General features: G+C 41.6%; 2 protein-coding genes across 3 annotated transcripts in view; both read left to right on the top strand.

The window, feature by feature from the left end:
- The window catches only part of LOC119474418, an 813,351-nt gene that overhangs the window by 346,891 nt on the left and 442,752 nt on the right, over positions 1-23,708 (top strand). The window lies entirely within an intron of this gene.
- The window catches only part of ccdc88c (coiled-coil domain containing 88C), a 63,627-nt gene continuing 42,498 nt past the window's right edge, over positions 2,580-23,708 (top strand). Inside the window, exons 1-3 of one of the 2 annotated variants that reach the window (XR_005210548.1) lie at positions 2,580-3,355; positions 6,517-6,629; positions 10,699-10,807. Coding sequence is in view for 1 of the 2 variants with exons in the window: in XM_037796434.1 (XP_037652362.1) it covers positions 3,296-3,355; positions 6,517-6,629; positions 10,699-10,807 (282 nt within the window). In the remaining variant the exon portion in view is untranslated. The remainder of the gene's footprint in view (positions 3,356-6,516; positions 6,630-10,698; positions 10,808-23,708) is intronic. The other variant, XM_037796434.1, reaches the window with a different exon arrangement.

The raw sequence follows: 23,708 nt of genomic DNA, 5'->3' as shown, positions 1-23,708 counted from the left end.
GGCAGCTCAGCTCGCTCCACCTCTAGACGTGAACGCGCGCTCACTACACACTGCAGAAGAGTTAGTTTAGCTCTGAGAATATCTAGTGAATGTACAGGGGAAGTTTGTGCAGAAATAACTGCTGCAGCTCCTCCAGACCAACAGAGGTTTCCCGTGTCTTGTGAAGTGACGGAGCTCTACAGAGATTTACATTGTCTTCTCGTTACCTACCGGGTGCCGGTGTCTCCTCTGCTCTCTCCGGCTGCGGGCTGAGAGAGCAGAGGAGACATGCTGCAGAGCCCCGCTGCCTCAGCCTGCACTTAGGCAGGAAAAGCCAACACTAGGATCAGATCTAAATCATGTTCATGGAGAGACCTTCGTCTGGTCAGCTAACATTACTGCCAAGCAGCTGAAATATAGAGTGATATTGTGGTTTTAGCTGACGTGTGTCGCCTCACTGTTTTGAGCGATGCTCGTTCAGGTATATTGAGAGCGAGCAAGTGCGAGCCCGACGCTGACTTTCGTTGATTTCACGGCCACAGGTGTCGCTGTTAAGAAGCATTTCTGAAAGTTACAAATAGTCCCTTTAACCTTTGCTAAATTATTTTTTTTTTAAAGAAAAATAACTTTCTTGCCATGATAATAGTACACGTATAGACCTTTTCACAGTATAAATGTTGATATTTCATAGCAAGAAAAGCACAGGTGTAACAAATAACTTAAATAAAGGCTGCATTCCATTTAGATGTCCCAGTTCCAAGTTGACTTTTTGTCATTTAAATGTTACTGAGCCATATTAAAGTGAGTAGTTACACCTTCACTTTTACTGTCATGACAAACAAAATTGGTAACACTTTATAATAACCATCATTAATGAACTTAGTTAATAGTCATCTTACTGTTAAACAATGAAATGCAAATTAATAATGTTTAATAAGTATTAGTAATGCTATAATTTCTGTTATTTTATCATTAGCTTGTGTAATATGTAATAATTAGTTTATAAATTGTATATTGTATCATAGCTGATAAGAGACGACAATTACAATTAACAATTACATTCTGATTACATTAGTAAACCATCTAATAACAGTTTATTGTTGCACACATTATAAATACAATATAAGGTATTGGTTAATAATTACCAAATGATTTGTAAACATCGATAAACATTACATAGATAGATGGACCAGAAACCACAAACTATTAACTATCTATCTAAATAAATAAATAGAATATCTAAATAAATAGACGCTTTACAGTATTTATTAACCATTTAACAAGGTTTTATAATCGTCAGTTGCAGCTTTATAATAACCATCCAAATACTGTTTATAGGCGGTTTACAAACCAATTATTAACCATGAACACTGTGTTACAAATATCTATCTATGTAATGTTTATAGATGTATCTTAAAGGTTTAAAATCATTTGGTGATCATTAACAAATACTTAATGTAGTATATAAAATGTTATAATGTGTTCAACAATGAACTGTTAAAATAATGTAAATTATAGCATTACTAATAATTAATAAACATTATTTATTAGGCTTCATCATTAATCATGTCATTGTTTTTTAACAGTTAAATAACTATTATCAATTTGCCATTTATTAATGATGGTTATTAAAAAGTGTCTGTAATTAATATTACAGTGGTAAATAATTAATATGGCAGTATATTAAGATAATGTACATTATCATCCAATAATTTGTCAATGTACTGACACTAATATCATGATACAGCCATGGTGTGTTATGGTTATCTTTTGTAATCTGCTTTAAGAAACTGTGTTCTACGAAGACCATGCAAAACAAAGAAAAACTCAACCTTATAAGACCATTTATTACGTTATCACATTACCTTACAGACAATATCCATGTACCAAAAAGAGTGAATTTTCTATTTTAGAAACTGCTTCGTTGGACGGGCACTATCTTGATCCCGTCTAAGATCTTTGTCTGGTGTGGCAGACGGTGGTGACGTCAGACTCAGCGAAAACGCTGCCTAATTACTGCTCTGTAATTGGCTGATTTGTCGCAAAGGGCGGGGACTGCGCTTCTCGCGGTAGCGGATTGGTCGCTACTGCTGTCAGTTAATCCTCCGCCTCTGGCCGCACAATCAGGTTGATGGGAATTACGGCTCTTTTTAATGAGCCAGATGATTTGGCTCAGCTCACCAAGAAGAGCCGGCTCTTTCGGCTCCCAAACGGCTTTTCGTTTTACCACTTCTGCCTTTTATAGTTCAGCCAAATTTAGCGCTGTTTTGACATTTGATTAGTATGTGTGCACATATATCACTTAAATGATTCAATATAATTATGCTAAACCTTATAATTTCCAGAATACCGTAATTGTACATGCTGCTTCGTTTCCGACTGTCACTCATCTTGTCTGCTATTCGCACACCACACTCCTCTCTCTCTTTCTCTCCTCCTCTCCCTCCTGCTCTGTACCTGTAGACCGCCAGCGCGCCGCCCCTCCCTGCTTGATGGTATGATCCTTGTCTGTGATCACCTAATTGGTCGCACGGACGTCATTAACACAACATTCAGTCACAGTCGGTGCATGGAGGGCCCGTGGCGCGGAGAAGATCGTCCTATCATTCTGCCTTGAATTGATAAAAAATAACAAAAACAAAAAACGGCTCTTGGACGTTCACTTATAAGAGTCGGCTCTTTGAACCTGCTCGTTCCCGACAGACCCATCACTAACAGTCAGGTTGATGGAGAGAAGGAGAGGAGAGAGAGAGAGAGGTGGAGAGAGAGACGTGGTGGTGGAGAATGTAGCAAACAACGGAAACAACTACTTTAACTCTCTCTGTTGTCCACCATCGTCTATTTAACTCTTCTCTACTTTGTTTACTTTACTTTTCTTGTTTCACGGCCGTTTGGCCGCTTTACGGTCAGAGTCTTGTATCCTTGGCAACGTGAACAACTAACTGTCCTGTGAAGTTGTGATCAAGTGTTTCACACCGTCAGCCGGAGAACTAACTGACTATTTACCCGCCAACTTAACGGAACCGACTCCGGGCTGCTCGTGGAAAGTATTTCCAACAGTTTGTGTTCATATTTGAAGCTTTAAAGTGTTTAAACGCAGTGTTTGGGGAGACGGGACAGCGCGAGACAATAGTGGTGCGCGAGAGAGAGAGAGAGAGAGGGCTCGTGCAGGGGGGGATCGATGCCTCGCGGGGGCTTTGTTCTGTCCTACCGCGAGCCCGCTGCGGATATCGACTGATCGACTGATCGATCTGGTGGATTTATGGTTGCTTGGTGACTGATTGACGGACTGGAAGCCGCTGGAGCCGCCGCCGTCATGGATGTGACTCTGTCCGAGCTACTGGCCTCCTTCATGGACTCTCCTCTGGTGCTCTGGGTGAGTAGTGATGATGGACACGAGCTGCTGACCTCTGACCTCTGAGTCACTTTCTCTCCTCTGACTACATCAACTCAGATCAGGACATCACTAACTATAGTAGAAGAACTGTCACCTTTGACCTCTAATCTACCTGTCTGCTCTCTGACAATGTTAACCCTTTGATTGACTCAGTTCACACTGTTACATTACTGTGACAGGGGGACGATTTTCAGAGTAAAAGCCTCAGATTAAAGTTGAGATACATTGATTGGTCTCTCTGGGACTTTCCAAGTTTGGATCTCATGACTTGTCTAACAGAAACACTTAATTCTGTGTTTCCCTGTTAGTTACTGTTGCTTCTTTACCTCTTCATTCATCTTTTGCTATTAAATTGCTGATGTGCACAATAATTCCCCAAAATACGCTCACTGCTTTAGTGATTTTAGCTGTCTTGCATTAATGTGTTAAAAAAACATAACAATTCAATTCAAACTTTATTGCAGACTCTAGGTCCAAATAAAAAACAAGACATTACATATAATACAGTACAATACAAGAAGCACAATAAAAAGTCATGATTCAAAGAGATTAAAGATATAAATATCTACATATATTAATGCCTTACATATAAAGAACTATACCAGTGCCTCCACAGCTGTGATTGGTGACGTGGAGTGCTAAATCTTATGTTAGACAACCGCAAGATTATTTCATTTTCATTCGGCATATACATTTGTACATGAGATTTCTTAAGACAGTTTGAAAAGTATATAACTGCAACATCTCGGTCTTTTTAGTAATATTCTCATTGCATCACTATATGCTTGAAGTCTCTGTAAACCTGCTTTTTTTTTTGTTTGGCCACAAATGGGCTGTATGTACATCTGTATATCTTGCTGTATTGCCTATAAATATCATCATCATCTGACATGTCTTCAGTAATGAAATGTCAACAACACTGAAAAGAAAGCTAGAACTCTGTAGGATTAAATCTATTCATTCCCTAGTAGACTTTGCCATAGATATTAGGGCTGTGTATTGTCAAGAATCTGGCGATATGATACGTATCACAACCCATTTTCATTCACATATCTTGAGGTCAGAGGTCAAGGGACCCCTTTGAAAATGGCCATGACAGTTTTTCCTCGCTAAAATTTAGCGCAACCTTGGAGCCTTATTTAGCCTCCTTCATGACTAGCCAGTATGACATGGTTGGTACCGATGGATTCCTTCCGTTTTGTAGTTACATATGATGGCAGTTACTTCACTCTAGCTTTAAAACGAGGCTGCTACAACCTCTGAAAAATCGAAAATGCCCGGGCCCGACTGATTTTTAAGAGATTAATTAAAAATCAATACAGTATTGCACAACATAATATCGTGATACTCATGTGTATCGATAATTTCTTACACTCCTAATAGATATCAGTGTCTTCAGAGTTTGCTTGTGAACCATTTTAATCTTCCTGCTTCCAGCCCAGACTAGGCCAACCAGCAGAGCAGTCAACAGGTTATTAACTCTGTGGTACTTCCTGTTTCCCTGTGAACCCATCCTGTTGACCTGACCCAGCCAACCAACAGTTTTTCCCACCCTTGTTGGACACAGACAAACACAACTAGCACAGCCAGCTACACCGTAGAAAGCTGAAACATGGAAACTGACTGATCTCTATTTTCTTTATTTGCACACCCAAGGTCAGAGAAAAGGGTTTTGTGAGCAGAAGGTTGCCGATATGACCTCTGAACCAGATGTTAGAGTATGTTCTGGGTGGAGAAAATGAAAGCGGAGTTGCTCTGTGGCCAGCAGCGGATCAGACTGTGGTTGTACTGGGCAGCTTCCAGCTGTGTGACTGTGTGAGCGCGAGCAGGGCGTTCCTCTAAAAGAGAGCATTACTCTCAGCAAAACCCCCCTGAAGAAATAAAGGTTTAACAAAATATTGAATGTGCTGTTTATGGCATTTTAATTCCAGTATAGCTCTTAACCCTTTCAGACCCACAATAGACTCTTTTTTAGGGGGGCACAGAGGGTCTTTAGGGGGAGATAGCAGGTCAACAGTAGATGTCACATAGAAGTGGCATACATCATCTGAAAGCTGGGAACCTGAAGATTAGTTTGAGATGCAGCACAGCACTGTTTGTCAAGAAATAAACATTAATTAATTAAAATAAATTGTGAAAGTTGTTGTTTAAACTGCTCAGAAACCCCCTTATTGTCAATCTAGCTATGAAAGCCATCCATCCTCTGAATGCTCTAGGTCTCTAGTTTGATCCATCCATCCTCTGAATGCTCTAGGTCTCTAGTTTGATCCATCCATCCTCTGAATGCTCTAGGTCTCTAGTTTGATCCATCCATCCTCTGAATGCTCTAGGTCTCTAGTTTGTGGCTGTAAAGTTTCATGAGGCTGTGATTATCCTAGAGGTCACCACAGGTCATTTTATACAGTGAGGTCAAGTTTCAAAAAATGGTCTCACTACAATGAAATGTCTCCTATGGGGACTAACATCATCACACATGAATACAGTTGGGCTCTTTGGATCCACAAGAGTCTCAGCTTTACAGTGATGCACAATTAATGTAATTCAAAGACTGTTTAGGGACCCCAGTATGCAGAAATATTCAAACACACCATTTTAGTATAAGCGAAAATAACACATTTATACTGCATTCAAAAAATTGTGCAGTTTTTGTCCAAACTGCATGTGATTATCATAAAGAGGGCATGTCTGTGAAGGGGAGACTCGTGGGTACCCATAGAACCCATTTTCATTGACATATCTTGAAAATGACAGTTTTTCTGCTGAAAACTTTGGAGCGTTATTTAACCTCCTTCCCTCAAGCTCTAAAACTGAACCTACAGCCTCTTAAAGACACTAGTGTCGGTCAGGATCGCCTGCAACCCGGGTCTCAGAGGGTTAAAGAAAGGTTCACATTTGCCCATATATGTACATTGAAAGGTCATTCATTATCGGTGACTCATAGTGGCCTCCTAACACAATTTCAATGTAAGTGATTCTGTACAAAGATGTATCCTAATGTTGAGCTGAAGCTAATATGAAACTTCCCTGTGCCACAGCAGGATGTCTGTCAACCGGCATATTAAGTTGAAAGGACAAACACGAGGAGTGTTCACTTTATGTCTGTAGGTGCGATGTAGTTGACTCCTCTTTCTGTCCCCTAGGTGCGGACGCTGGGTCCTCTGGGTTCGTGCGACGACGTCGGCTCAGAGGAGCGGGTCCACATGTTCATGGAGCTGGTGGACGGCGTCTTCCTGCACAAGATCATGACACACATGTAGGTGACATGACACATACTGAGTGAGAGTTTTATTTGCATGAGTCAGTGAAAAAGAAGTTGTTTGCTGTGCGTTTCTGTGTGTCTGGTTTAAGTACATGAACGGTAAGTGAGTTCATCCAGTGTTTCCTGTGTAAGTGTGTCTGTGCGAACCACATCCTGACTCGCTGGTTTCAGGTTGTAAACGTCACAGCCAGATGTGCCGCCGAAGTCTGCATCAAGAAATACAGCAGAGTGTAAGAGAGAGAGAGAGAGAGAGAGAGGGAGCATGAGTTGGATCGTTAACAGTCCCTTCTGTCAGTTTGGACTGAGACCGTGGCAACAGGTCAGAGTGGTGCAACAACAGATTCACTTTATGCATATTTACCACCTGGATCTCCAAGAAATTAGACAGAATCAGTCACAGCTATGAAGGTGATGCAGCACTGACTGACAGAGGACATGAGTGCAGGATGTCCATTTACAGAGAGCAGAATACGCTTTGATAAGGCTTTTCAAGCACTGATACGTCTGTGAGTATGTCGTAGTCGACTAATCGGTGGTTTTGATCTTAGTTGACTAAGATTTCTTAAGTTGATTAGTCGTTTGTTTAATGCTGAATGACTTATTTCCAAGAAGCTTATGATCATCTGTGGTAAACGCCAGATTTAAAGAGGTGCTTTGTGACTCTTCGTTACAGATCTGTCGATTTAAATCAACGATTTCATCAGTTGACAAAATCGTATGAGTGTTATGCCTAGTTCACACTACACAACTGTTTCTGGAGCTCCCCGACAAAAGCCCCCGACAGTTTCTGGAGCTCCCCGACAAAAGCCCCAGATCAGAGGCAAATCAGCGTCGCCTTCCCGCTCGCACATCGGCGCTCGAGCATCAGGTGTGAACTGCTCAAAGACGCGAGCCAAGATGCCTCGCAGACACCTTCCAGATATCTAGCATGCTAAATATCTGGACCTGTCGGGGACACCGGCCACGAGCTACAGCCAATGAGAGCGCGAGACACGGGTTGACTGGAAACCTGGGGGGAGGAGGGGTAAATACAGGGGAGGAATAAATAGTAAAAAAAAAAGAGAGTGTAGAGACCGGTGGAAACAGGCTATTTTGTGAACGCATGTGCCAACAACAACATCAGCAATGTGTTTGCCGTGTATATCTTGCGTTTGCTTTTGTGACAAAGTGTAGTTTGGAGACCTCATCGGGGATTCCTCCTGGTGAAAGATCTTGTAGTGTTTGACCTCCTGTCGCCGGTCAGTCATGTAGTATGAAAAACCACAACGACTTAAAGACTCCCGATACAAAACAACAAGTTATGTGAACATCTGACCACTTTGAAAATCGTGTAGTGTGAACTTGGCTTTAGTCGATTAAGTATTTCTTTGGCCCTAGATTTTATGCCAACAAAACATGCAAAACTCGTGGTAATCAAGCAATATGTCACCCAGTGCAACCACGTGACTCACTGACTGTTCTCAATTTTAGACAACAGTTGTGCTCTATGGCACTAAAGATATATCTTTGGATACACACATACACAATACTTGTTAGTATCGTATACATTCATTGTTGGTTTTGGTCTTTTCATGGGATTTGTTGACAATACAAGATATAGAATATTGTCAGGATTATCTTTTAATTCTTCCTGGAATGGACAGACAGCATTTGGACCACAGGAGGACACTAATGCTGTCCAACGCGGAATCTAAATCTTCTCCCATCCAGACGGCCCTCTGTCCCCCCCAATCACACCACATGTTCATATGTTAGTTATTGTCTTCAGACACAATGGTAATCGCGCTATTGTTCTCCACACACTGAATGTAGGCTGGGCTAACAGGGGGCGGGGGGGTGGTTAGGACCTGGTAGGGGTTTATGAGAAAGTGGGTTACGGAGGAGGTGGCAGGACGGGAGAGCCGTGAGGAATATTAGAGGAGAGCCACTCAGAGACCGTTGGCAGAGCAGTCAGTCAGAGAAGCAGTCAGCTGTTACATCAGTCAGTCTGTTAACCTGTTATTCTCTCTGAGCTTTCAGAAAATACACACTGAGCGGGGGGGGAGGGGCACACATTCACAATGATATCTGCTATTTAATGTGGAAGATGTTAATCTTTAATTTGACTGTTGTGTGGGAATAAGACAAGAATAGGACACATTTAAGAAAATGTAGCATTAGCTTGCTGCTGATAATTAGCTGTTGAAACCTTGGAAATAGTTGAAACACTGAAATACGCTAAAGTTGAAGTGGTGGTCAAAATATATGTGTATGTTACTGAAAGGAGTTGAGGTGGCATTTAAAATAGACGTGCTGAAATAGTCCATTTACTTAAAGCGCAGAGTATCAGTTGAAGTGAAAGTGCTGAAAGGAGTTAAAATAGTGTAAGTGTAGTGCAACTTGAAGTGCATGCACCAAAAAAAAGATGTCAGTTGAAGTTTCGGCTGAAGCGAACGCACTAAAAGCAGTTGGAGTGCATTGTGTGTGATAATTTGTGTAAATTGTGGAAGATAAAAGAGCGGACAAAGTATTTTTGTGTCATTTGAATTGCAAGCTTTGTCGGAGTTGAAGTGTCAATTTAAATGAAGTTTAAGTGAAGTTGTAGTGAAAGTATTGAAAGGAGTTAAAACTGTGGAAGTGATAAATGGGCTGGAAGTGGAAGTTGAAGACAGTTAGTTCATTAATCGATTCGTTTTTTGTAGGGCTGTCAAAGTTAACGCACTGGCGAGGAAAAAGTGGCATGGCCATTTTCAAAGGGGTCCCTTGACCTCTGACCTCCAGATATGTGAATGTAAATGGGTTCTATGGGTACCCACGAGTCTCCCCTTTACAGACATGCCCACTTTATGATAATCACATGCAGTTTGGGGGCAAGTCATAGTCATGTCAGCACACTGACACACTGACAGCTGTTGTTGCCTGTTGGGCTGCTGTTTGCCATGTTATGATTTGAACATATTGTTTTATGCTAAATGCAGATCTGTGAGGGTTTCTGGACAATATCTGTCATTGACTTTGTTGTTAATTGAGTAACAATAATAAATATATACATACATTTGCATAAAGCAGCATATTTATCCACTCCCTTGTTGATAAGAGTATTAAATACTTGACAAATCTCCCTTTTAAGGTTCATTTTGAACAGATACAAAAATTTGATTAATTTGCAATTAATAGCGATTAACTATGGACAATCATGAGATTAATCATGATTAAATATTTTAATCGTTTGATCGACAGCACTAATTTTTTGATAATCCCGTCAGTCATTTTTCAACTAAAAATGGCACTCACTGTGTGGTTTCAGATTCACCGGTGGGATGATTTGTTTCTCTGTCATATATTATACTGTATGAAAACAAACAGTATGAAGATGTGACCTTGAGCTCTGATATGTCATATTTCACTGTTTCCAGACATTTTTGTCACATTTTGGTCAGTTGAAGTGTAAGCATTGAAGAAGACTTGAGATGTCAGTTGAGTTAAGTGAGTGAGTTGAGTGTAACCACTGAACCAGATGAAATCTTGGTTAAAGATTACAAAATGAAAGCAGTGGAACTGTCGTTTAAAGAGGAAGAGATGAAATCAGGTGTTAACCTGTTATTTTTCAGACCTGAACATAAACTCTGAGGGGGCTGACATTTGCAATAATATTGCAAATTGAATGTCTGCATCTTTAATTGACTTGTTAACAGATTCAGTCTTCTCGGCTTCATTTCAGTCAACACAATCCCTTTTCCAGAGCTCAGACGGTAAGGACCCGATCTTAATGTGAGGCCAAACAAAATGAAAGTGTGTTTTCAAGCCTCTGTACGTAACGATTAGTTTCCATTAGGCGCTAAACTGACGTCATGGCATTCATAGTAGGTCAGCCAGACAGCGTTACACTCCCCCAGTTCACATGCAAATCAGTCTGGCACAGGCTGATGTCTGTTGATGTGGGCATAAATCTGTCTCCGGCACAATAGTTACCCTGCACTTGGGATGTGTGTGTGTGTGTATGTGTGTGCAATATGATCTTTGTCTTAAGTAGCAACAAGTAACGTCAATCTAAGCGCTCCTGTGTGTGTGTGTGTCTCCATAGCGACCCCAGCCCAACCAATGTGAGGCTGAACAAGAATGTGAACAATGACTTGTCGCTTCGCCTTCACAATCTGACCGTCCTCACCAGACACATCAAGTCGTACTACCAGGTATGCACACACACACACACACACACACACACACACACACACACACACACACACACACACACACAGACAGACAGACTATGGCAACAGTCATGGGTCAAACTGCACTACAGTAGACAAGCATCATTTTTCACCCATGCAAAAAAGTCTTAGTCAAGTGGAATATTTTTAACCAATAAAAGCAGGTCTCAATTAGACGGTGGGTAACTTTTATCAGTGTGGACACACTACACATCGACAGATCGGTTTGATTCTCCACAATTTTCCACAATTCATTTTACGGAAACCACGAGCACCAAAGTATAATTCATTCAGATTTATTGGCATGGTAAACACGAGATATAGTCTGTAAGAGTCCACCAATAGAAAGAATCTAAGCATTTTTTCATACAAATGAATCCACGGTGTAAATATTGTCAGGAGAATATTTTCTCTTCTCCCTGCACCGTGTTGTTGGGTACGCCTGTTTTCGTTACCTTGCTGGCTTCAAAATAAAAGCGTCCCCACCTTTCTCAGCTTTCACCCCTTTTCCTTTTAAGTATTCCAAATTAGTTCGTTGTTCCGATACCGATTTCAGTATCGAAAAAATGTGTCCGATACTGCCCAAAATTCGGTATCGGGTATCGGCGAGTATGCCAGTCTATGCACCGATCCGATACCATAATTTATGAACCCAGAAAAAAAAAAACTTCTTCAATTCAATTTATTTTTATATAGCGTCAAATCATTTTATAGCGTCTTGAGATCAGAAGTTATCTCAAGATGCTTTTCATATAGAGCAGGTCTAGACCGTACTCTATACTTATTTAGAGACCCAACAAGAGATCCCCCCCCCCCAGAAAAGACAGTGGCAATAAAATACTCCCCTTTAGCAGGTAGAAACCAGATACCAATTCTTCTTCACCGCCCCAAAACAGGAACCTTCACTGTGCTGTCGCCCTGGATGTATCATTGGTTGCCACGGGCAACTACTGTTTTAGAGCAGTGAAGAAGAAGTGATTGCAGCTAGTTTGTCACGTGACGATAGCAAACAACAACAGTGCGGTGGAGAGTGTAACGGTAACGGTACTCAGAGCGAGGAAAATGTCAGCCTTTCGGCAATATTTCACAGAGTCGATATGTACAGTATGTACTGTAAGGCTTCAGTCTCGAGGGCTGGCAGCACCCTAGTAGGGGGTGTGAATATTGAACCCTGCAGGAAAAACTAGCACACAGGCTGTCCACTCAGGAGACAGCTAAGACAATACAGAATTGTTATTTATTCCTAGCTTCATTTATATATGTTCTTTGTAACTGACAAACTGAATGATAAAAATAAGTCCTATTGCATTCATTCTCTGTATGTTTTTGTTCATTTTTTACATTAAAGGGTTTAACCTGAGCCAGGCCATATAACAAAGATAGTAATCATATCACATCCATACATGGTCAGTAGTAAACAGCTGTTAAATAATAATATTAATAACTATATATATTTAGATAAGGTATTGTGTAGTATTTTACTGAACTGTTTCTTGGTTTGAGTCCCTGTCTGTCTTTTCGTTTGGAGACACAGCTGCTATTGTATCCTCAGCTGATTACTTTGCCTGGGGGCTGTATGTCTGTTTAATTTTTTCTTTGGTCTTGTCATGTGTGTGTGTCCTCTGATGTGTGCATTTCAGCTCGGATGTTAAGAATATGAACAGGCCCTGCAGACACACACACATTCATTATTCATCCCTCTTAAACCACATAGCCCTGAGTGTGTGTCACTCACTGGCTGTATCGATGGTGGTATACATCAGTATGGATCAACCTTCAACTTGCTGGCCCATCAGTTTTTAGTTTACTTGCTTAACAACCAATAATGTGCAGTGATCAATAGTAGCAGGAAGTAACACAGTATGGCCAGATCAGTGGGAACAGAAGTCATGTTCAGTGTGATGTAACATATTAATAGCAAACGCTACACTCCTAGACTCTTTTCATGTCTTGTTTTCTTTTGATGTTTGAGTCATTTCATAAAAGGAGAATTTTTTCACTTCCAAAAAGTGTGTGAGTTACAAATCACAGCCATTACAGCACAACGAATTCTAATACTGGATGTTTTTACTGTGGAACTAATCTGCCTAAGAAACTTCCGGCTTCATAATCATAAGCGTTAATAAAGTCTCAGATTTCTCACATTTTGGCCAAATATTTAAAGCTGCAGCTCAAAGTTAAAAGATACGGGGGAAGTATCACTAAACTGTCATCCCTCCAGTTTCCCCACATCAACAGATGGAGCACTGAATGGCAGAGATATCTAACAGGCAAAAAGAAATACTAATTTCTCCTTTGGCTCTGTGCGTAATGACTTTCAGAATGAGGGGTTTCCAAAAGTTAATATAATCCAGAAAGGATTTCCGTGTTGTATCAAAGTAGCTTACTAAATAAAATGATTAGGGCTGTCAATCGATTAAAATAGTTCATCACGATTAATCGGAAATTATTCACACATTTTTTATCTGTTCAAAATGAACCTTAAAGGGAGATTTGTCAGGTATTTAACACTCTTATCAACATGGGAGTGGGCAAATATTCTGCTTTATGCAAATGTATGTATATATTTATTATTGTAAATCAATTAACAACACAGAACAATAACAAATATTGTCCAGAAACCCTCACAGGTACTGCATTCAGCATAAAACAATATGCTCAAATCATAACATACAGTACTGTAGCAAACTGCAGCCCAACAGGCAACAACAGCTGTCAGTGTGTCAGTGTGCTGACCTGACTATGACTTGTCCCAAACTGCATGTGATTATTATAAAGTGGGCATGTCTGTAAAGAGGAGACTCGTGGTTACCAATAGAACCCATTTACATTCACACATCTGGAGGTCAGAGGTCAAGGGACCCCTTTGAAAATGGTCATGACAGTTTTTCCTCGCCAAAATTTAGTGTAAGTTTGGAGCGTTATTTAACCTCCTTCATGACAAACTAGTGACATGGTTGGTACCGATGGATTCTTCAGTTTTTTTCTAGTTTAATATGATACCATTATCTTCACTCTAGCTTTAAAACTGAGGCCGCTACAACCTAAAAATAGCAAGTTAAGAAATTAGTGGCGTTAAAACAAATTTGCGTTAGCGCGTTAACTTTGACAGCCCTAAAATGTATATATTGAATAATGTTTTTTTTCCTTAAGAAATGCTATAGCAGTAGTGAGTAAACATTTTTACAGACATGTACATTACATGCTTCTTCACATAACCTTCTAGTTGTCCTAGAGCCCAGGCAAAAGTGTATATTCGTAATCCAGAAAAGGTTTCCATATTGTATATCAATACATGCAAACAATACACTCCCATCACTGTGCACACAGAGGAAGTGTGTGTGTACGTGTGTCAGGACATGACCGCAGCTCAGCCAAGGCAGCATCTGAGCTCCTTATCTCTCTGATTTATTATACAAAAGACACACTGTGTGCATGCACACACATGCACAGAGGATTTGTGCCTCTGACCAAGGAGCTGTGATTAGCTTTGAGAGGATGGTCACATTACATCATGGGCCTGGCAATTAGTAGACATGCACAAACTAAAGACTGTACACACGTTTATGAAAAGTAACTGCACCCAGCCAGCCAATAGTTGAAAGTGATACACCACATGAAATCTATTTTTTAAGATGGATCTACCTTTAATAAAAACATCGATACATATTGTCATCATTAAGATACGTCTTAAATTCTTAAAGGGGAATTACGCCCATTTTCAAAATTCAGACATATTATTCCTTATGGTCCAAGACAGCCCAAAAAAATATCAATAAACATGAACAACTCTGTCCCAAATCCAAAAACTAGAGTGCTAAAACTCAAACTTGTGATGTCATAGGGTCTAAACTAGTGTGGAACTGCTCCATAGACAATGAATGGGAGAGACACTGAGCATTGGGAACATTTTCTGTTTCACAACTGACACCACTACAGTAGAATAAAGACTTTACACCCTATGACATCACAAGTTTGAGACTTACTTCTCTGGTTTCTGGCTTTGAGAGAGAGAGAGAGAGAGAGAGAGAGAGAGAGAGAGAAGCTCATGTTCATTAATACTGATTAGGCCATGGAATTCATAATTTGGATGGTCTTCCCATTTAACTGATAAAAAAGCATTTGCACCTAAAACAGCAGTGGGTAGAAATGGAGTAAATATGATTAAAAAAAGTTATTTTTATAAAATGGACAGTAGTGCATGAGACAGTTGTTATTGGAGCACAGAGTAAGAAGGGGTAATCGGACTGTTACACATGTTTAAAGAAGTCAATGTTGTACATGGAGCTACACGAATGGATGTATAAAGAGAACTGGATACAGCGTTGGAGGCGGGGCCTCATTCTTTCCTATGAAAGTTGCTCAGTGGCGCATGAAGACAAAATGGCTCGACTTCCGCCTGGAAAAGTACCCAGATCTCGGGCCACATGGAAAATGCGCAGTAGCGTCCGCTAGGTTGCATGATTCGGTCACGGGGTCCCGACATCACGCCGTCTTCACGGCTTGGGGCTCCAGCCTCGGTCTGGGTCTCATTCACATGAACGGAGGAAGGGAAATAACTCTGGATTCAGCTATTTGTGCGTTTTACAACTTTAAAAACTTAATTTTTAAAATAAGGAGTTTTTAGAGTGTTTGTACTGGGGAGTTGATTCACCTAAAAAAAAATTATAGGCTGTGTCACAGACGTCTATTTCCCAATGTAAGTCTATGGGAAAATGTCTTTTTGGGCCCAATGGCATCACGTGACTGACACGGAAGTTGCAGTACCACCGTTTGACCACTACGAAAGTTGGCATCAACGACCGGCGCTCTTCCTGGGGGGCTTGGCTAGATACAGCACTGTAGGGTTTATTTATCTTTTCATGTAAACAAGATACGTTTGTAGTCATGCTTGTTAGACGACTGAAAGCATGTAGTCCACTTATACAGGCCAAGAGATTGATATATGGAAAATAATAAATAATCACAATTTAAATAGCATTTGAGATATTGGTCCGAAAAATCCCATTTAGATATAATCCTTCAGTCATTATGTGGTTCATTGAAAGTGTCTCAGATGATACAGACTTCAGTATCACATTCATCATGTGGAGCTTGTTGAGATCAGACACAATAGAGACCACATCTGCTGCTGACTGTGTTTGTGTGTGTACACTTGGTGGTGAAGTGGGTCATTCTGGGCAGTATGGGGTTAATCTGTCCATGATGGTTAATCTCTAACCATAGCCTGGCCTTAACACACACACGCACACGCACACGTACACGCACACGCACGCACACACACACACACACACACACACACACACACACACACACACACACGCACTCACCTCATGGTATAACCTCAAGTCAATGAGTTATGAGCCTCAGAATACCACTTAGTTTAGTTCAGGATCAGCCGCAAGTACAAAACATATACACACACACACACACACACGTATATCCAGCTGTTCATAAGGAGCTAGGCGTTGGCTTTCTCCTAATTAGATGATGTCTCAGCAGACGTACAGGCTGGTCCAGTGACTCCCCCCAGTCTCCCCAGTGACAAAGCACGAAGGGTGTGTGTGTGTGTGTGTGAGTGAGAGGAGGGGGTGTCTGTCACCTCCCTTCTGTTGCCTCTCTGTCGTACAAAGCACAGTAACCTGATATCACAAGCTCTGAATACTAAGCTATTTACTCTTTCACACTCTTGCTGGGTTTTCCTCCTAACTGTTCCACCCAGATGCTGCAATAAGTAACTGATTTTATTGTTCAACAGAAAATAAATCAAAAGATATTTTTGACAGTAAAACTACCATTTAGTGGTTACAGCTTCTCGAATGTGGAGATTACCATTTACAATGCTTAATATCATTGTAAACGGAAAAATCTTAAAAAGCAGCAAGAGAAGGGAGAAGCTGGAATTAGAGACACTTTTTTCTTGATAAATGACTTAAACAATTTATCAAATTGTGTAGCGATTAATTTTCTGTCAGTTGACTAATGGAGTTGATTGAGAAATTGTTTCAGCTCCAGGTCATAGCATACCCACTCCTTCAGTTACCACTTTCTGTAACACTCATTAAAGGGCAGGGGTTAAAGTGGGCCAGAACCATCTGGAACCCACTTACATTTGGGTACTCGCCGATACCGAGTACCAATACAAGTACTTCGTGCCAAAAGACCCTCGCTAACAGCCAGCTGGAGGGTGTGAGCGACACACGGCAGGCTGGGGAGTCCTGCATACCAGGCGGTGTGCTGCGACCGGCTCTAGGTCAGCTTGGAAAGCCTCGGGGCGAAGGTGGCACGCGGCCACAGCTTTACAGCGCTCCCTGCCCGGACCTCACTGCGCCGTGACGGGGCTCCCTGCTCCCGGTGCGACTGTCGACCGGGGCGGACTGTCCTCAGTGCGCCCCAACCGCGTTGTGCCACGGCCCATGTAAAAGGCGCCAGGGTTCTGTGGCGTTGTCGGCAACCCAACCGACCCATCTTGAAACACGGACTAAGGAGTCTTAACGCACGTGCGAGTCAGATGGTGCAAGCAAAACCCCGTGGCGGAATGAAAGTGAGGGCCGGCTGAGGTGGGACCCCGGCCCAGCAGGGTCGTGCGCACCACCGGTCCGTCTCACCCACACCGTCGGGGAGGTGGAGGGTGAGGACCCGAAAGATGGTGACGAGAGGTTAACGTCCCGCTGCTGTAAAGTGGTATCGGTGCTGTTGTATCGGAGCCGTTTTGCGAGTACAATATCGGACCCGATACTGGTATCGGTATCGGCGCATCCCTATATACTGCGACAACATTTCTTCATTTTACTTTTAATTCTCAGGAAAGAAAACTGAATCATTTGCCCCTTTGGGGGAATTAGTGTGACTCTCTGGTATAACCTAGGCTAATATTCATTGTTTTTTATTCATTCATCCATTTTTTGCCCTGCTTTAGTATTTCTTTCTTATTATTCTCCATTTCTCTCTCTCCTTCTCTCGCTCACTGAAGGCCCTTTCAGACGCAACGCGTCAACGCCACCACTGCGCTCTGAAACCCGCTATTTCCAACGGCTTGCACCACACCACAGCGGCTTTTCTGTGATGCTGCGATGTGCGGCGAGCACAGCTCAAACCGCGCCGCAGTGTCGCGAGCAGCTCAAGCCGCCGGGCTTATGGTTTATTACACCCTGTACAGTACCAGAAACAAGTTGAGCTAAGGAAAAGGAAAAAAAGGTGTGAAAATGTGTCATAAATTGGGAGAATTGTGACCCCGGGAGGAAACTGGGAGAGGGCAATGAAAAACGGTAGTCCCCCGGGAAAATCGGGTGAGTTGGCAAGGATGATGTAAATCTAGTTAATAAGTTCAAAACTCATATAGAGCAGGATATTTGTGAGATTTAAACAGCTTAAACACATCAGAAATAGAGCGTAAAAAACGTGGGGGGTCTCCGTGAGAGTATTGGCAGTTCTAAGGGGGGAAACGGGGGCCCCGTAATATTAAGCCTGCCCCTCCCCCCGGTCCCTCTAACTGTGATAATACATTAAATCAAATGGAAGCGTATCTGCTCCGCGAGACAAGTGAGTGACGGCCCACTTTAACCCCTGGGGTTAAGGAGGTAATAGAAATGAAGTTCTACAGTGACAGGATCAAATGACCGGAGGTTATCCGCCGGTTGGTCAGATTACAACTTATTACAGACTGTCAATCGCAAGCAATACAAGCAACCGCTTTTATCTCCTCAAAATGAAAGTTACATGAGTATGAGGAGTTTCTGAGAACGTACTTACTCCAAGTAGCTCTATTGTTGGTGTAAAAAGACAAAAATCACAACGCAAACGTCACCGTGTCGGGTCAGTGACCAGCTGATAAGAAAAGACAGGAAGGACTTTCCATTCAGAACTCAGTGTGTGAGTGTGACAGCTCCGGCATTTAGCAGTGTGAAACTCTGGTCTTGTGAAAGACATTTTATTGTTGTGTAGTAACTTAAGCAGAACTCTCCCTGCTCTCTCGCTCTCTCTCTCTCTCTCCGGCGCCCCTTTCCCCCTTCACTTTACTCCTCCTTGGTTGCCGTGGGAACCACAGAACAAAGCCCTGAGCCTACATGGGATGTTTTGAACTCCATATCCTCTGGCCTACTTCGTACACACACACACACACACACACACACACACACACACACACACATACACACCCTGGCTGGGTGGATTGTAATGTTCAGTGTGTGTGAGTTAGTGCATGTGCATGACTGTGTGTGTGTGTGTGTGTGTGTGTGTGTGTGTGTGTGTTGTCGCTGACCCTGGTCGCACTCGTTGACGGTGTTTTATTGCCACAACTAACTGGCAGCCGCTGTTGGGAATGACTGCTGTTTTTATGTGTGTGTGTGTGTGTGTGCTGGAGGGGTGAGGCTGCACCGTGAGGTTACTAGAGAGCAGTGTTACTTTTTGATTTTAATCTAACTTCATGTAGTGTGGGCAATTCTCTCAGAAATCAGTCACTTTCTGACATCACCCTTTTGATCTGAACACATTTTGTCCTCCATGTTAACCTCTATGAGGGTGTTAGAACGTGGTTGGATTACCCAATAGAGCAACCATTCAGGAGACAGAGGCCCTCAAAGTTGACCCACACTGGACGACCACAGACATATTGGGAAAGCTTATAGCATATATCGGAAAGCTAACAAGGTGATCCACAATTTCAATACTTTTGGTCCGAAATAAATAAATATCTAAATTAGGTGATTTTCTTATCCTTAAAGTCACAGGTGGTAATCTTGAGAAACTAACAAGAGTAGCCTACAGCCCACAGATACTGGATTTTTTTTTTTGTCAGATCATTTGATTTATTGATTGCTGTCGGGATGTAATAAGAATTTCACCAAATATAAAACAACATGTTGAAGATTATCAACCGTAGCTTTAAAACTTAATTTGCAAAAAACGTGTAAACTCTGATTCTTTTCATTTGTTAGTATGTTACAGGGTAGACGCTTCTTTACATCTCTTAAAGTTTTCATATTGTGCCCGCTATCGGTTGAGCAACAGTACACTTCTGAGTGTATGATGGGTAGGTCAGTCTAACATGTGAACCCTTAAAGGTCTCATATCGTGCTCATTTTCAGGTTCATACTTGCATTTTGGGTTTCTACTAGAACATGTTTACATGCTTTGTTGTTCAAAAAACACATTATTTTTCTCATACTTTCTGTCTGAATATACCTGTATTCACCCTCTGTATGAAACGCTCCGTTTTAGCGCATTTCAACGGAATGGCAACAGAATTGCGTTGCTAGGAAAAAGCTTGGGTCCATGTTTACTTCCTGTCAGCTGATGTCATTCACATACGGTACACTGAAACAGGAAATAAACTGGGACACATTTAGTATGTTTATGTTTAAAACTTTGAAATGGTCTAAATATTGTAGATTTGTGACATCACAAATGGACAGAAATCCTGACGGCTTGTTTCAAACGCACAGTTTCTGAATACGGACTGTGTGTATTTCTCCATGATTTGAGTGTTTTGATACTTTCACAGTATTTATATATCACTTAAACCTGCTTTATCATACAAATGACATGAAAATCTCACTTTTTACAATAGGGGATCTTTAATGCTGCCTATGATTTTCTCTTTCACAACAAATATTGCTTCACTTGTCCCATTTCTTTATCCTCACATGACTGAGAATGAAATGACATAATGTGGAAGCCAAAGTCAGCAAAAATGTGTAAAGCAAAGTCACATCTTTACTTTTTATTTTGAAGCCACAGGTCAAAGGCTGATGATGCTTTGCTCTTCTCATTTGTATGCTCTGCTCGTTGCTGGGTATGGCTCCACTGATGTGAGCATGTGTGTGGATTGTTGATGTGTCCATCCACAGCCCTTAACTGAGGGCTCAGAGACAGAGTGCTAATGTTCCCTTTGTGAATAAAAACAAACTCAAAGAAAGGAAAGAAGAGGAGTTACTATGGAGGAAGGAATGAGCTTTCACCCGTCTCCCTGTTTCTGTCTGTCGCTCTTTGAAAACTCCAACTCTATCTGCTGTTTACCAGCAGAACTGTACACTGTAACTCCAGTCAGTCTGTAAAGGCTGATGCAAACACTGCTAGCTATGTTTCCCCTCAAGATATACGATTTTGCCCATTTCATCTTTTTATAAAAACATGACATTCCCAGAAAGATCAGCGTGGTTTTCCATCGGTTTCTTCTTCACGATGGATCAGAGCTCCTCAGGAGGAGAGGAACGGGTTTTCATTTTGGATTTTAAAGTGGTGAGAAAGTTGTGAACACAGAACCTAGCGGCTCAGTTAAAATCGGATCTGCTGTTAGCCACCACCATTTTATTGATCTCGGATTAGAAATGTGAGCCCAGTGTGTTAGTGGGCCATGGATTTAGGCCTGGCGTGTATGTGTGTGTGTGTGTGTCTAAATGGGTCATGGAGCAGGCTGTATTGATCCCATGTCAGTTTTAAGTGTTAGATCCTGCTGGTGATGTTGCTGCAGGAGAATATTCATAGATCTGAGCTATCACTAGTACACACACACTCGCATGCACGCACACACACACACACACACACACACACACACACACAAACATTTAAAGTCAAACAGAGTACATTTTGATCAGACATTGACATTCACCCTATTCACACTGTCTTATTATTTAATTTGTGTACACTGAAAAATAAATATACACCACAATTATAGGCTATATAGTGCCGGTCCAGGTGGTATTAGAGAGTGTAAGTCTATCTGCCTCATCTATAATGAACAGCCACCTAGTTAGCTCTGACCTTAGCCGTGGCTTTAAGCCATAATCTTTTTTTTCCAAAATGGAAACACCAACCTAAACACACCTCAGAGCTCTGAATCAACAGAACGTTTCTCTCTTTCCTCCCCAATAAAGCTGTGCCGGCATGAAATCCTCATGCTGCTATTATTGTGGACAAAAACACAATCTTCAAAGTATCCTGAAATACTACTATTAGTACTAAAATATAGCAAAGTTACTTCACACCATGATTACTTTAGAGTTATTCAATCCAAAGTGGTGAACACTACACATCCAGTAAAGGATGAAAACACCTTGGGTTTCACACATTGACAGGAAAAGCAGAGCTAGACATCACGGCTAAAGCTGCATGCTAACTTTGTCACGGACAGGAAACGTTATCGTATCGCGGTAACGTGCGGTCGAGCCGGCCGTCGCTCTCATCTCCGAGGTCAAATGGGCCGACGCTACGACTGTAGAGCACCCATATACTGACATTTATGTTAAATGCATTCAAACGGCCCCGATGGAGCTGACCATGGATGTATAAAGAGAACGGAGCTGACGGGAGAGCTAGAGACCACCTTGGAGAAGTTAGAGGAAGTACACGTGGGACTACTTCCGGTTTTCAAAATAAGGTGTTAACAAAATACATATATGGAAATAAGATTGATTGGATTATATTCACCAGAAGAATAAAACACTACATGTCCCTTATAAATTAAAAAGAAAAATAGCACTAGTTTGTGAGGGAAATGTCTTTATTCTTTGATTTTTGGGTTGCTGGAAACATTTTTATAAATAATTCCTGACAATGACTGATATACAGTATTTGACTTCAGGACATCTCTGACTACATACATACTGATAATCAAACATTTTTACTGGATTAATTTAGATATTTTCCAAAGTAAAAGTCCCTAGAAGTGTATGATTCAACTTTTTCACATGGTCTAGTGTTAAAAAAGTTAACAAAAATCACAATAAATTATAATATCGAATCGCAATAGATGTAGAATCGCAATACTTAAAAATCGCAATACATATCTCTTCCATGGTTTTGTCCTATATGAGAGCTCTCTACAAGCCCCCAGGAAGAGCGCCAGGCTTTGAAGCAAACTTTCGTAGAGGCCAAACGGCGGTACTACAACTACCGTGTCCGTCACGTGATGCCATTGGGCCCCAAAAGACTTTTTTTCATAGACTTACATTGGGAAAGAAACGTCTGTAACTCAAAGGATAATTTTGTAAATCAATTTCCCAGTACGAACACTCTAATAGCCCTTATTTAACTCATCAGGTTCTAAAAGTTGTAAAACGCACTAATAGCCAAATCCAGAGTTATTTCCCTTCCTCCGTTCATGTGAATGAGACCCAGACTGAGGCTGGACTGAGGGCTGGGCGGTTAAAGGAAAACACTACTGCGTCTGCTCTATGGGCCCAAAGGATGCGGAAGATCGCAGGATGATCTGGGTACTTTTATCATTTTTATTATTATACTTGGAAGTTTTTTGCTTCATGCACCACTGAGCAACTTTCATAGAAATGAACGGCGGCCCGCATCCGACCCAGTTCTGTCTATACATCCATGGCTCCCTACCTCGAGAGTATATTTAGTTAATGGTTGCCGTTGACTTAATGTGTGTCTCGATGAAACAAACGAAAACTTGTTGGCAGAGCTTCCAGACTGACGGTGTGTTTCAGCTGAATTCCTGCTGTGCCTTAAAGACATCTGGTAGCCAGCTTGCATGTTTTATTCACACGATGCAGTGTGTGTGTGTGTGTGTGTGTGTGTGTGTGTGTGTGTGTGTGTGTGTGTAAAAGACAGACAGAGACTGGTGTGGTCTCTCATTACCTCCTGCTGTATAAGCCACCGGTGTAACACTATCTGCAGGTATAGCACTACTCAAAGCTGTCCTTCAGCTCAGCTGTAACCGTGGTGTAAGCTGATGCGTGCGTTTATTTGCCCGGTTAGCAGATGACACTCCAGACCAGAGCCCTATATCTCATCAAGTTGTGTCCGTGACCACACGTACACTAGCTCATTAAGAAATCCAGTCCATATTTACTATGGAAGCAGCACCAACTCACATGTGAACTTTGATATCTTTCCCTATCGTGAGAAGGTGTGTGTGAGACTGTGT

Source organism: Sebastes umbrosus, chromosome 16 (assembly GCF_015220745.1).
Source record: "Sebastes umbrosus isolate fSebUmb1 chromosome 16, fSebUmb1.pri, whole genome shotgun sequence".
Taxonomy (NCBI): domain Eukaryota; kingdom Metazoa; phylum Chordata; class Actinopteri; order Perciformes; family Sebastidae; genus Sebastes; species Sebastes umbrosus.
Note: the sequence above shows the minus strand (reverse complement) of the source record. Positions and strands in the feature narration are given on the sequence as shown.